We start from the raw sequence: 15,203 nt of genomic DNA, 5'->3' as shown, positions 1-15,203 counted from the left end.
GAACATTTGAAAAACAATTTGTTTTACCAGCGTGCTGCACGACACTGAAACAGATCAATTACAGATCAAATTAAAAACAATAAAAGCAAAACAAAACCAAAAATTTGAAATGACTAAAGCAAAACCCAAAAGGACAACAAAACAGTGGAATATAAGCTGAAGCAGAGAGGTACCGAAGAGCAAAATCCTTAAAAGCACGTTAAAGCCAAGAGACGGATTTTAAAATCAACTTTTTGGCCAACAGAGGCAACTAATGAAGAGCAGACAGAACAGGCGACATGTGTTCATGTTTGGTGTGCCCGTTAGTTGACGGGCAAAAGCATCTGAATGAGCGGACGGCGTGAAAGAGTGGCCAGATTGATAGAATAAAGTGAATAAGAACAATTTAGTCAAGCGTGGATCTCATGTTTTGACGGGACAGACAACCTGATGTAACTGAGAGAAACTTTTCAGCAAAACGCTGCGGACTCGTTTCTTGAACTTGAGATCCACTCTTGATGCAATTACACAACTCTTCTGCGGTAGGTCTCCGTCAGAGTAAAATATTTTTTTTGCCACATGATAGTTCAAGTGTAATAAGAACGGATGGAGAGCAAATATCAGTTTTTCAGTCTCGACTCATTTTCTGTTGATGTCTGTACTTGACTGTCTGAACCAACATAACACATTAATAGGATTCCACTGCATCTTTGGCTGTTGTAAACTTAGTATTGTTGTCCTGCTGAATAACCTCTGCTCCAGGCTTCTAACCCGATTGACATGCAGTAAGTAAATTTTATTTATATTTATTTTCCCAGACAGCAGTCACAAAGTGCTTCACAGTGAAAAAAAAAACAAAAAACTTAAAACGCAATAAAAACACAAAATAATTACCCTGATACATTTTCCCATCAACTCTGATGAGATTCCCCGTTCAAGAAACACAGCAGTTTTTACCACAGCAACAGTAAAAAAAAATGGCTGAATATAAAACGCAGGTTATATGCTTTTCAGATTTCAATTTAGAAAAACCTTTGAAAATCATTATTTTCCTTCCACTTTACGACGCAGCCCTTCTTTATTGTTGGCGTGTCACAAAGAATACCAATAAGACACTAAAATTTGTTATAATGTGATAAAATGTGAAAACAAGTGAAAGGGTTGTGAATGCACACGATCTGGTTAACAAAGCACACTGGCACACACATGATGAACAAGCCATTATTTAAGTTTGTTTAACCGGTGGGATGGATTAATCCTCTGTTTACTCTTTTGGACCCGCTCAGTCTCTCATGCGCACACGGAGACACACACACGCACACACACCACAGTCCCTGCGGTAAACCTTTACACTGTAGAGCTCCAGATTAATGTGAAGCACACAGCCGGTAAAGAAGGACTGAAGGCAGTGTGTGAGATGTGATCGCAGTCTGCGTTCACATCATGACGGAGCTTCTCAGCTGCAACGCGTCCGACACATCTGAAAAAGGTCGGTTCGGTTCAGTTCGTACTTCACTCGATCCGATGCCTGGTTTTGGTACATCTTTAATGAACTATATTGCAGCCTGCTACCGTACGAAAGCCGTGTTTAGACAGGGATGCGTGTTCACTGCCAAAGCCCGTTTCAAGTGCACGCAGACGCGTGCAATCCGCTAATTAAGTGAAAACAGCAGCTGACATAGATCAGATCGACAGTCCCTCGGGTTTCAGGGATGCGCGCAGGGGGGGATAAACCGCGCAATCGCTTCCTGGACACGCCGCTGACGCTCAGAGGCTGTGGAGACGGCTTCTGTAAACACACGAGAGAGAGAGTGTGGATGCACTGGACACGTTTCACAAAACGTACATAGAGAGTTAATAAAACGGACTGAACCAGCGCTCATCTTGGAGCAGTTGTATCACATCATAAAATGAACAAGATGAATTACTGGATAGAAGCTCCGTTCGCTGAACGTTGAAGGTTCATGGCTCAGACTGTAGACGACTAATATATTTTTTCCAGCACATTCTTCTGCTTGATATCTTGCCCGTCTGATCTAGGCCATTAGTGGCGAACAGTTTGATGCTCCAATTAATCTCCTGCTTAATGAAGGGGGTGATGCGTTACGTTCTGTCGTAGCAATACAATGACTCAGTTCTGTTGGATTTTCTAAAATGGGACATCTTTACCTGACAGATGGAAAGTAAAGTCTGAACCGTCCCCGCAGGACTCGTTAGACAAACTCCTTAAATCACATGTGAGTTAAGGCTACGAGTGACATGTTCAAGGTGTGTGACCTTGAACAAAAATATCACGTTCCTCCAGCAGCACAGTAGGCAGCGTGTTGAGGTAAGCAACAACTACAGCTTCTGAAATATACTGCAACAGGTTGACAATTAGATATTTCTATTCATGGCACTTCTGTTTAATCAACTTTGTTTTGAAGGTACTGCAATACTCTTGACTTCATGTAGGCATACAGAGAGAACATCTGTCGTTTTGCTGATACGCTGGTCAAACGAGAACAAAAGTCACGATTGGACTATAACAAGAATGTTATGACTGAACTTTATTTTACGCTGGATTGTCCGTCAATTGTTCCCATAGCTACTGCAGTGCTGAAATCACATTTGACAATACAGTAGACTGAGGAGCACATTTTCAACTGGCTGTAATCAATACAGCTTTTTCATTGAAACAGCATGATTTCCAACTCGTAGTGCATTAACCAAGCAAATACCATCCGTATGCCTTCCTGATTGGAGAAACGGATTTACGTATGGTTACATGTGATGCACCGTAATGGCAGAATGTATCAAATTTTTAAAGATAAGCGCCACTTGGGCAACACAGTTAACAATAAACACCCAGTGCATCCAGAAAGGCGGCAGTCGGGGTAATCTGCGAGAAAACATTTTTCTCTCTCCGTACGCGACTCCTGCACCTGCTGCTTGTAGTACGAAAGCTGCACCTGCTGGTGCTTGCACACAAATACATATTTAGATTTCAGAGAAATGACGACCGAGATCAGACACAAAAGGAGTGCAAAATGCTTAGTCTTGCAGTCGTTAATGGGTGTTATGCGCCAGCCTGTCTGCCGTCTGCTTCGTGCACCAGTCACTGAAATATAAGGAAGGTTGTACATGCAAAACGTGTAAGAAAGAAAAAAAGAGTAGCTATAGTGCTATCCTCAGTGTTATCTCTGTTGCATAAATTACTAAACTAGTAACACTGATTTCACTTCTTTCAGTTGAGATTCTTCAGCTCCTGAATCAATCTACAGAAATCTGCTGGCATTTTAAAAATGACCAGTGGTACCGCTACACCCTGTTGTTGCTGTGCACCTTCACCCTTCCTGCAGGGATGCTGGGAAACATAGCGGTGCTGCTCAGCTGCACCTGCTTAGGAAGAAGCTTTAAACCCAGCCACGTTTTCCTGTTGAACCTGGCTTTATGTGACTCGGCTTGGCTTCTCACTCTGTCTTTGACGGTTTACTTCAGATTCCAAATCCCAAACCTGGACAGTTTGCAGATTTTCTGCAAAATCAAAAGGATCTCCTTCGACGTGAACATCTACGGCAGCATCGTCTTCATCTGTCTGATCAGTTTTGACCGCTACATGAGCACGGTCCATCCCATCAGCTCTCTTCGCTGGTGGAACGTGGGTAAAGCCAAGATCTGCTCGGCGTTGACATGGCTCGGACTTCTTCTGGGCATCACTCCAGACTTATTTGTAGCCACGTGCGAAAACTCCAACACGTGCATGACTCACGTCCACAATCTTTTCCCTCCATTCAAAATGCTCCCCATTATTAGAACGACGCTGTGCTTTCTGCTCCCCTTCAGTGCAATGATAGCTTTTTCCACAATGACCATTCGTGTTTTGAGGCGCCGCTCAAGAGGAAGAAGGAACAAGGAACTCCAGCGAGCGAGCAGGAAGCCGCTGCAACTCGTCGCAGCAGCTATCCTCGTCTCTGCAGCCGCTTTTGTGCCTTATCACATCTTGGCCGTCGCTCTGACTTTCATGCCGGCTCATGGCTTGGTGAAACCGCCCAACTCCAGTTGCCTCTGTGCAGCTGTGGAGCTCTGTGAAGCCCTCTGTAGTTTCAGCAGCTGTCTGGACCCTGTGCTGTACATTCTGGCTAGTGAGCAGTTCAAGAGGAAGATGCAAACCTTCAAAAGAGAGCAGTACAGGAGGCTGTGCTGTAGGGCGAGTAGGAGGGTTGGGGTTATTAACGAATGAGTATTAAATGTTTCGCTCTTCTGAATATTATCCTTTGAGGCAACGCGGTTGTACAATTGTTCCGTTATGTGAAGTAGTAACTACACACCGCAGTCATGTGAAGAAGTATTTGTCACTTTTTTGCTTTTCTTTTGTAGCAAGTAAAGCTTTATGATTATAAAATGAAAGTTCTTGTCAAGCAAATCGGATAAAAAGGACAGCTTTCAAATGATTTCATATGCAACCTTTTCCAAAGCAAAATATGTAAAAGAAAAAACCTGGTTAAATTGTGAATTCACCTGATTACTGCCAGACTTAGAACAAAAATGTATTTTTTAATTGGTTTGTCATCTTTTCATTTAATGCTGTTCAAATACACACTATGCATTGTTATGTTTTACAACAATATCATTTTCTACATTTAAACACTTATTTAATGTCTTATCTAATTCCAGGAGATGTAGCACCGGTCATTGCTTTTAGCGTTTCCGTATAGGAGGTATGCTATACGCCTAAATGTCGAGTCATCACTCCAAATTATCGATTTGTTCAATTCACTGACACAGCTCTATAAAATCCAGCACCTCGGAACGCAGAGTGCTTTCTACTTTAAATTTGCTCCAGAACAATGCGTCCACAGAGCTTGATGGAACGGGGCTACGTGAATTAGCAGCTGCAACCAAGCTTTTTGCATCATCCTCTCAACATTTTCAACGCGACTTTAGGACGGCCCCTACCTCTTCCAACATGAAGAGGTAGGGGCACCAGTACACAAATCGACACTCATAAGGGCATGAACAAGAGAGTTTTGTGTAGCAGAACTTGACCTGACAGAGCACCTTTTGGACGAGTTGGAACAGAAAATGAAATCCAGATGGTTTTATCCAACATCAGTGTCCGACCCTATAAAAAAAACTACACACTGAGAACGGGATGTAAAGATACAGCAAGACACACATTGCAAACCTTCAACCCAAAGCAGCCTTCACTCCCTACGAGTCCTAGAAATGAAACTTTTTATTTACCTTTCCTCTTTGTTAATGGAAAGCCGACTGGTGGTCGGATATCAGATAACACAAAAACAATAAAATGTTGAGTTATTAGGCTGCAGCACTGCTGGATGGGAGTGTATCAACTTTAACTTTTCAGGTGTACTGAATATTGAATAAATCTCAAGCAAGGGATGCAAACAAAGCCACTCGCCCCCGTTTAGCAGCTGCCGTTAATATATGGGCCACATCAGAACATCTTCTTAGGCTGCAGAGTCTGCTGCACCCTCTCTCGATTTAAAAAAACAACAAAATAACAACTCTGCCTTCTTTGCATCCCCAAGGAGGGCCGGGTCCTTCTCGTGCTTCATTTCTGTCTTTAGCTTGGTATGAAAACAACATCCCTATTCATCATAGCGCACATTTACATCACCGCGGGCCAGGGTGGGGCGCGAGGGCTGCTGGCAGACACGACTGATCTCCCCAGAGCTCGACTCCTCTGTTACTAAGTACCTAGATAATAAATCAAAGGTGGAAAGATGACAATGGAGCTCCCTCCACAGGGAGGCTGCTGCCGAGCAAAGATACGAAGAGGGGCTACTGGGCCATGGTATCTGTTCCATTAAGAGGTCTGCTGAACTGTTTCATTTTACTTAAGTATTGACTCCAGGCCAAAAACAGAGACAGGTTCTGGTAAAAATATCATTTTCTTTTTGGCTGCTGTCCACTTTTGCRAGTCTTGCGATCTTTGTATTTGACAGCGTTGCTATGGAAGCCCAAAAGCCACAGCTAAGTACATAAATAAATAAATGTTGCTTAGTTGTACTGTTAATTAATTCATATTATAAAACTAATATAATTAGTTTGTAACTACTTAATTTTATAATTCATTAAAAAAAAGAAAAAACAATACATGCAATACTTTTAATGTTTCTTGTATAGCGATTTACCAGGTCAAAAGACTTAGACGGACGGACGGGAGAGGCGGTTCGAATCGCAACCCACGGATTGCTCCAACCTTCTGTTGCCACCGAAGAACCACTTCAGGGTTCTAGGGTGGCCCAGCTCGCCTTCGGATCTGAACCTGGTGGAAAATCTTTAAAAAGGGAGCTGAAATTGAAACGCAACACAGAAACGTGAAAGATCTGGTGCACATCTGTATGGATGAAACCTGGTCAAGAACTACAGGAAACACCTGGCCTCTGGGCTTATAAAGAAAAATTTCTGTACCAAGTTTTATTTTTCTATTGTATCGAAAATGTATTTCATGAAATAAAATGGAAATTGAAAATCATACAGTGGGATTGTCTGGATTTTTTTTTCTAGGATACAGATCTCACATTTATCCTACAACAAAAATTACAGACCTGTTTATTCTTCGGGAAACGTAAAAAATCTTCAGTGCATCAAACACTTATTTTTTCCCCCGCTGTGTACGCGGAAAAAAAATAAAATTAATTCTTTAATTTTCTCACCCACACAGTCACCCCAACAAATCAACATATTTTGGCACACAGTTGCTATACATAGATAGGCTTTCACAGCCATGGCTTCCTACATAATACCATATGACAGAACCCAGATGGCTTCCTGTAGGCTACAATCGTCAAGACCCCACAGAGGGAAGCAACAACAGGGTCAGCACACTCCAGCGCAGCAGAGAACACACACGCACGCATTCATACAGAGCACCRCAGAACATCTATTTGTTATAGCAGACCTTACCAAATGAAGCAGGCTTTTCCCACAACTTTGACCTTTTCTTGTGCTGCACACAGTATGAAGTGACTCATCAAAGAGGAGACAGAGCAGACAGACTGAATGCAAGACTCAGTGAAAACGAGAATTTAATAAGATTTAGAAAAATATGTGACACGACTTAAAAATTATCATTCACTTTACCTTGCAGATTCCCCCGAAGCCTTGGGGAGGCATTAGAGAATACATTATGCTAACGTCTTGGAGACGAGGCAGCACGAGAATCTGTAATGAGAAGCGCTTTCACGTTTCACATGAAGAGGACGAGATAATCGTTTACTGCAAGGCTATATGTGTAACGCAAAACTCTCATGATGAGGTGGCACATCTTGCAATACAAAAATTTTTAAAAAGCGTATTTATGCTAGATTTGATGTGCAGAAGCCCGGACAGTTGACCGGATAGTGATGGTCGTAATCAGAAGTGATGGCAGCGCCCCTTGAGTTTTTATTGGACAAAAAGACAATATGGAGCCAGAAGAGACTTCTGATATTTAATTTAGAATACCATATCTGCTATCTAAACATCTCATTCTCTTAAAAAAAAAAAAAAAAAGACTTTGCTAGATTTCGCCAGATGAAATCATCTCCTGTCTTGGGGGTACAAGTTATAGTACAGAGATCTCATGGATGGTTAACATAAATAACATATAATTAGATTTTCAATGTTTTCTTTGAACGAGACACCTTTGCAGTTGGCTGTAGCTAATAGATTGCAAACTTTTAGTATGGAGCATGTCTTTACTATACACTGGTAACGGGGAATTGTTTTAGATTTTCATCTACTAGTTTTTGTGTGTAAAATCTCGGCAACCTACTGTCACGTTTTTCACCTCTCAAGAAAAGCTCAATCTGAAAACATTGCAAACCTGGATTCATCTAATCTAAGGCTGCAAAGACACAAACGGCACGAATAAAAATAAGCTTCTCACGAAACCGCCGAGTATTAAACCTCAAGACAAATGAGTTGTGACAGTCATACTTCCGTTTTTTTTTTTTTTTTAACCAGAAGTAGTCGGCTAGCGCCCACTCAATAAAGATCACAAATTGCCTTGAGTGGCTGCACGGAAGAGGTCGTCCCTTGAATCTCAAATGTCCTCTCTTTAAATCACAGAATCTGTCACAAGTTATTCATCATCAACAGTTCATTAGATTTTCTTCCACGAGACACAGCGGCAAAACAATATGGTGAGCGTCTGCCTGCTCTACGGCTTAAAACGACACAGGAATACTAAACCTGGGCATGTTGGAGAAGGAATCTGTATCATTTCTGGCTAAATATTTGCCAGACAAGTATAACTGATCATAACTTTCTTTAGGGGGGAGATTGCAAACGAATGGTTGCACCGTTCAAAAACAATGTTCACTGATGAAGACATGTTCAGTAAATTGGAATATGTGTGTTCAGATTAGGCTCGTTTGTCTGATTAAATGTAGCTAAACACCTTTTAGAGAAACAAATAAGCCAAAAGTTACTACTTAGCCACAATTAAATAATTAGTGGAGTGATGCTATCAAAAATAATGATAGTGTATCAACTGTATGGTGGTGGCATCTTCATGCTGAGGGTACCCTCCCCTATCAGTATTAGGGGATCGAAGAAAGGTGTAAGAAATGATTATATTTTCCCTCAAATTAGCCGCTGGATATTTGAAACTTTGATCAAATTGAATGCTGGAGAACAACACGCCAACATACATATCAAAACTGGTTTTACTGACCACCTCAATCCTACTGAAAATTTACAGAAGGTCCCTGAAAGTTTGGATAGTTGCAAGCAAACTGACGGATTTACACGAGAGGGGTCAAAATATTCAGCCAGAATCACATCAGAATCTTCTTCCAAAGTTTCTGGTTTCTCTGCAACCTGCAAAAGGACAACACCTTGTACTTAGAATCTTGACCCAGTCTGGGTTAAATATAATTGTTGTGGTTGTTGCATGTTGCTTCGTCATTCCAGTTTGGAAAAAAGGATGGGTCAAGTGCAAAGAGATGGTGTGAAGATAAGATAAGATAAGATAATTGAGAAGTGTTCGGTGACGAGATCAAAGACGGTCCATGAGAGCAATCTTGAGTTTACACAGCAGCCACTCAAACGCAAACTTTTGGATTTAATATCTTTAGCAATTTGGTAACAACTTACGCTACATTGAAGACAATATTTTTTATCTCATCACCTAAATAGCACAGCTAATTTTCACTTTTAAACGGTGTGTAAACCACAACAGGCTGACGAAAGCCAAGATGGCTAACGGTGAGTCGCCACAGTTGCAGCCAAGATGCACAGTCTTTGGTAAAAAATACACAGCATGAAAAAAAACAAATTTTGAAAAAAGATGCACTGAAATCTTTTTTTTTTTTTTATATATAATTTTAAGCATTGCTCTTTCAAAACATGTAAAATGGGGAGTGGTCAGAGCCTGCAGTAAATACAGTGGAACACATTTGGCTGAAGCACTGGCTGTAAAGAGTGCAGCATTCCTGGCTCACCTGGGTTGCCAATTACATAACTGATGCACCGAAATGTTGCGCAGGACGTCTCTCCTCTCTCCGACTCTCCACGTCTGCCTCTGTCTAAATCTCACTTCACCCATCCTCTCCAAGTCCTCACAGGGTGAACACATTCACACACGGCACTAAAGAAATATCTCAGCTCTAATTAATTTTACAAAAGACGCCCACATGTGAAAGCACAAGTTGTCTGACACCAAAAAAAAAATTAAAAAGGAAAAGGTAGCTGGGGTTTGTTAGGTCTGCAACGCAGTTTTGTGTAGGTAAAAAAATGTTCATAAAAAGTAGCCTTTTTCTTCTTGCTGTGGGTTTTGATATTGCTTTAGCCATCATGTCATTATGCATTGTTGCCTCTCTATTACGGTCAGAAAAGATTGAAATCCTTCGCACAATTACTGCTCCCCGTCCTCCAATTATTGTCATTAGTAGTTCATCCAAAGCACCTATTGAGCTCAATAATATTACTGTCTAAGTGAAGCGTGATGTGAGAGTGAACCATGTGAATGAGTTCAATGAGAAGTAAAAAAACAAAAAACCTGCTGTTTGGTTTGAATAAGTGAAGCGCTGCAGAGATTGGAGCCGCGGCCTATTTGAGAGGAGAGGAGAGATTCGTGCTGGGAACACAAACTCGTCAGAACTGAAAGTGGGGATGAGAGAAATGACAAGTGGCTAACAACAACAGAGAGGAAATCTGTTATAGAGGTGTGAAAGGTGACGGGAGGGAGCTGGAGAAAAATAACTGGACTGGCTTCAGACTGGCTAGAACGACGAAATCTTCGGGTTTAATTTCAAAGAATAGTGAATCAGAAAGATACACAGATTAATCATTTGTCCAAGCTTGGGCCAGTTTTAGTMAACTTCAGTTTAATAACTATAATTTAACTGTTTTAAAACAAAGACAAAAATGATGTGTTGCTGACATGTTGAACTGCCTCCAGCATCTTTTATTAGCAGTTAGCACAATTAGCATGTTTAGCATTAGCAACTTTAAAACTTTTTGTGTGCWTTCACCAGGGAACGTAGCCCCTTATTTTAAGAGTGAGACTTCCAAAAGGCTGTCAACGTTTCCAGATATAATATGTTCCAATACGGACAGGCATAGTATGTCTGCCAAGTTTGGTGCTGAATCAAGTCCTTTCACAACTCCAACAAAATGACCCAGTACGAATTCACTTCATCGCTTTTTCATATCCAAAAGCGTCGAGTTTGATACAACCGAAATTGCAAAAGTACCATCTGAATTTTATCCACCTGAATAGGTTTTTGATTTTCTTTCAAAACTTTTACAAACACTTTGAAACAAGCTAACTGTGAGGGTTGTTTTTTTTTTCCTTTAGTAAAAAACACCATAGAGTGCAATGGTTAGCACATCCTAGTTGCCCTCAGTTGTGGTGTATTTATTGATTGAGAACCATTGAATTTGTGAGTTGCCGACCAACTCGTCACCAGTCAAGATGAARAATCAGCCAACTCAAGTCACGGGCTAATTTCTTAATGCATCTTTATTATAAGAAAACGTTAATCATAAATGTAAATTTGCTAATTGTACTTCAAAGACATGGTTCAGTGGAGAAAATTTTTTTGCTTCAAAATAATATTTCAGACCACTTTTTAACTTTTCGAACACAGCAAATTTGGACTCCAGACTTAAGTTTAAATCATCTGATTTCAAAGATGAAATCAAAAGGTTTRTCTCAAAATGTTCTACATACTTTCTTGCTCTAAAGGAGCGTGCTTAACTGGCTTGTCTGGTTTAGTTTCATCACTGATTGGACCATTTACAAATCACTAAATATTGATAGGTTGTTACTATATGCTGATGACATGAGCTTTTTGTTCCCAGTCTCATTCAGATCAAGTAAAGACAACGCTGGCCTCAAATGCTAAACATGAGGCTTCAAAATGGTGAATGAAGAAAAAACAATGGATGAAATAACCAGCACTGCTGGTTTGTCAAAGCAAGCATTGTCTGAGAGACAATACTGATCCATTGGTGTCGGTGCACTGACTCAAGCCACATTTCTGGCACAGAACAAAGCAAGTTCAAATGTTTTGCTAAAAGGCAATTCTGAATGCAAAGGTCGAATGGGAACTCACAAGTCTGCATTACAAGCGACTCGTAATGTTAGTCCGATTCTCAGTTTGTTTTCATRAAATCATTTATGCTCAGATAGCAGAAGAGCTTCCTCGAGGCAAARGWTTTTGTGAATTGAACGTATCGCAAATTACATCAGCTACAGGACGTGTGTGAAGATGGACAGCAATCAGTTTTAGCAGATGAGAACAACATTGTATCCGAGACCAGAATATATCTTAAAAATAAATGAAAGYAAAAGTTGTTGTTTTTTTTTTACTGATCAATAGTCACAACGAGAGCAGCCCAGGAAGGATGCTTCCTTTCTATAGTAAAGCCATTACTCTGCACATTCCAGTGCATTACCGAGCGCATGACTTACCAAAGAGCTGGCGGTGGAATATAAACTTCCCGGCTAACAGGCCGGTGATAATGGCCAGGATCCAGCACATTACTTTCAGGATGTTCCACCCGAGGCCCGGGTACTTGTTGAACAGGAAGGAGAAGCAGTTGCCCACCACAATAATGTGAGCTTGCGTCTGGCTGTGGGAGATGGGGTCCTCGGCGAAGATGAGGAAGTTGAAGAAGGTGACGAGGTAGGCCACGATGAGACGCGACCACGGGTGCTGGAAGTAGTAGCGAAAACAGGCATCTATTTCCATCCTGCTGAAGCCCCCTCAGCCGCACAAACACCTAGAGGAACAACAGAGAGCGGGGCACAGGAAAGAAGTGTCTCTTTCAGTCGGATTCAATTACAATCACATCAGCGAGAGCAGATTAAGGAGAAAACACCCCCCCAGGTTTTAGTTTAGAGAGCTGAATATCACTGATGGTGTATGTGGATTGGGTTAGCTCTCAGTTCAGATAAATCAGTTTAGCAGCACCATAAATAGTACAGCATCCATGAAAAAAAAAAAAAAAAAAAACTGGAGTATTCTCCTTGTATTAATACAAAAATGTCACAAAGAGATTGGGATCAGACACCTAAGTGACACCATTAACAAATCGTTCAAAGGAGGACTGTACCTTTCTTGGATAAGATGGAATCTGCAGAGTCTTACAAGCTCTCCAAGCTATCAGTCGCAGGCTTTTAAGGGCTTATCCTTTGAGCCTGTCAGATCTGTGCATCGCCGAAAAAACTGTAGCAGCTTTATGCAGAGGCTTTGGAGGGAACACCTGCCAAACACACTCCGAGCGAGCGAGCGGCCGGCCGGCCCGCCTGCCCTCTTCCGATTCCAGCTCCTCTCCACTGCAGGAGAACCCTCTCTGAACCGCTTCTCTCTGCAGCCGCCTTACTGACCTGAATGTTCCAAAGCGAGTTCCCTGCTTTTGACATCTTTTCCTAAAATACCCCTCGCAGCGGAAATTTGGGATGATATCACGGCTCCGGAAATAGAGCTGCCACGGTTTGAACACCCATGTGGATATTGAATTTCACCAGCACCAAAGTTTGACTCGTCACGAAATGCCAACCCTAAGTGAKACTAAGCGGCTGGCGCCCACACTGCAGTGTTCAAGATAACATCCACTGTTGGGCTTTTTTTCCCCAACAACAAAAACACAACCGAGTAATAAATATGTGTSCAAATGTAATAATTTTCTTTAAAAAGTGAATTATATTCTGCTTTGCATGCATGACATCATAATGACATCAGCTCCAGGATAGATCTATTCAGCTAGCAAGAGGGGTTTCTTCAGAAGCTTGCAAGTTTCAGGTAGAGACTGAGACTGATGACCTTCATACCATGATGCTTAAGGCCATGATTGACCAAGCTGAAATGATGATGGTGTTCATCTTCAAAACTTTAGATCGTACAAATCTTAATGATTGTTTTTGTTTGAACATATCATACAGGCCATATTGTTTTATTTTTATTTTTTATAACAGCTTGGGTGGAAATCACTGCTAAAGATCTTTCAGAATTAAATCTGGCAATTCAGGTCTGCTCTCGTCCTCTATGTACTTTCACGTACTTTTAGGTATGTCAGCAAAATTATGTTTTTTTTGTTGTTGTTTTTTTTTTTTTAAGTCAAACTATTTAATTTTAAAAAGCAATAAAAAAGATTTGCAACTAACACCGAGATCATGTTGAGTTAGAGCATATTTCTAAAGACAGACAGACAGAATTCTGGAGTAATTCATGTCCCTAAATGAACCTGTGGAAAGTTGTGAAATAAAATGCTTGATTTGAACGATATTGGCACAGAAGGTKAAACACAAATATTAAATGTATTTCCTTATGTGATGTCATCGGGGGCATGTGCAGGTTTAAAAGTTTGTTTGGGTGGGCTGATTTGTATTTCGACTACATTACGATTTACACCAAAGCGAGGAGAAAAACTGACCATGATGGTCAGTAGAACTMTCATTTAAAGTTATGTTCCCAATCTAAAGCAGTAAGTGAAAAAGGTGGACCCAGACAGGGCACACATTGGTAGATGGCTTGACAACATACAATGGACAATTGGTAAAGAATAAAAATAATAATAAAGAAATTTGGCATGTCACATAAGTGAGCTATTCATACATTAAATTGACTGTAAATTGACTGTGATGTGGCAGCAGACATTTATAATTTCCCTAYTTATGATCACTGAATATGAYCACATTAGTTCCTTTYTTACTCATGACTGACACTCGGCAGGTGCTGCAGAAAACAGACACTAAATGAGCCATCTTTCTTTCGGCTACCTCTGGTAAATTCGAACCATCTCACATCAGCCACATTTCTCGTTGGAAACGCAACATCCCCATCCAAAATGTATCTGATTACACAACCTAAATGTGTGTGCCTTTACACACACACGTGGAACGAGCGAAATTCGGCCAGTCTGAGAGCGCACGCAGTAAGACATCATCTGTTSMCTGAACGCACCTGCACCTCCACGCCGTTCTCCTCTCAGTCGACAGCCAGGACGAGCTGCCCTCCTCCSGCTCGGCTCAGCTGCCACATCAAGCCGACAGCGGCGCTCTAATCACCMAAAACACGGGATGATACGGTGGGTTTGGTTTGGAGAGGGATTATCCATGTGACCTGTTGTCAGCAGCGTACGGTGGAGTCTCCCCCCAAATCCTCAAGCCATGGTGCCCCCCGGCCCGTGARTACGCCGGGCGGAGATTCCGCAGCACATCCCCCGCCCGATGGAGCTCTTTAGCGGGCACTAGGTGGGAACCTGGCGGTGGCGCCGCCGGAGCGTGGATGGAGGAGGTCGGCTCCATACAGCGGACTTAACATTATTTTCCACGCAATGTTATCCACCAGAGTCGAGCTGGAGCCAGTACAAACACATCACATCCGTTTACCTCTTTCAAAATAAACGGAAACCAGTATTTTATTAAATTTTTTTCCTCTCTCAAAACACTTTTGATAAAGCTTTATTTTGACATTTGAAACATCGGTAGGGCAGCTCACGAAACTACTTCTTAACAAACGTATACTACAAAACCTATTATCTGTTAAAGTTTCGTATTTAAATGTAAGAAAGTTTATATTTTCTTCCGGTTTGTGCCAATCACCGTGCATCACTAAGAAGATGGCCCTGTTCCGATGAGATTTGGCTGATATTGAAAAAAAATGTTGATTGTTTTCAGACAAACGTCGACTAGAAATTAATCTAAAACATATGGCATTGACCAGAAGAGAAACTGTATTAACAAATAAATAAATACATAAATAAAAACGTGGACACAA

At 41.3% G+C, this 15,203-nt stretch overlaps 2 protein-coding genes across 6 annotated transcripts in view; one reads left to right on the top strand and one right to left on the bottom strand.

Moving 5' to 3' along the window:
• tmem117 (transmembrane protein 117) overlaps nucleotides 1–15,203 on the bottom strand; it is a 48,894-nt gene that overhangs the window by 31,923 nt on the left and 1,768 nt on the right. For 2 of the 5 annotated variants that reach the window (XM_008411033.1, XM_008411032.2), the window contains exon 2: nucleotides 11,894–12,204. In XM_008411033.1, the coding sequence (XP_008409255.1) occupies nucleotides 11,894–12,173 (280 nt within the window). In that variant the 5' untranslated portion in view covers nucleotides 12,174–12,204. Of the gene's footprint in view, nucleotides 1–11,893; nucleotides 12,207–12,537; nucleotides 12,848–14,383; nucleotides 14,799–15,203 lie in introns of those variants that run through there. The other 3 variants (XM_017305515.1, XM_008411031.2, XM_008411034.2) reach the window with 3 other exon arrangements.
• Nucleotides 1,324–6,532, top strand: LOC103465842 (lysophosphatidic acid receptor 6-like). The gene is made up of 2 exons (XM_017305516.1): nucleotides 1,324–1,468; nucleotides 3,210–6,532. The coding sequence occupies exons 1-2, from the start codon at nucleotides 1,423–1,425 to the stop codon at nucleotides 4,199–4,201; spliced, it is 1,038 nt and encodes a 345-aa protein (XP_017161005.1). The 5' UTR covers nucleotides 1,324–1,422; the 3' UTR covers nucleotides 4,202–6,532.

This window comes from Poecilia reticulata, linkage group LG6 (assembly GCF_000633615.1).
Source record: "Poecilia reticulata strain Guanapo linkage group LG6, Guppy_female_1.0+MT, whole genome shotgun sequence".
Taxonomy (NCBI): Eukaryota; Metazoa; Chordata; class Actinopteri; order Cyprinodontiformes; family Poeciliidae; genus Poecilia; species Poecilia reticulata.
This window is presented reverse-complemented; position numbering and strand designations above follow the sequence as displayed.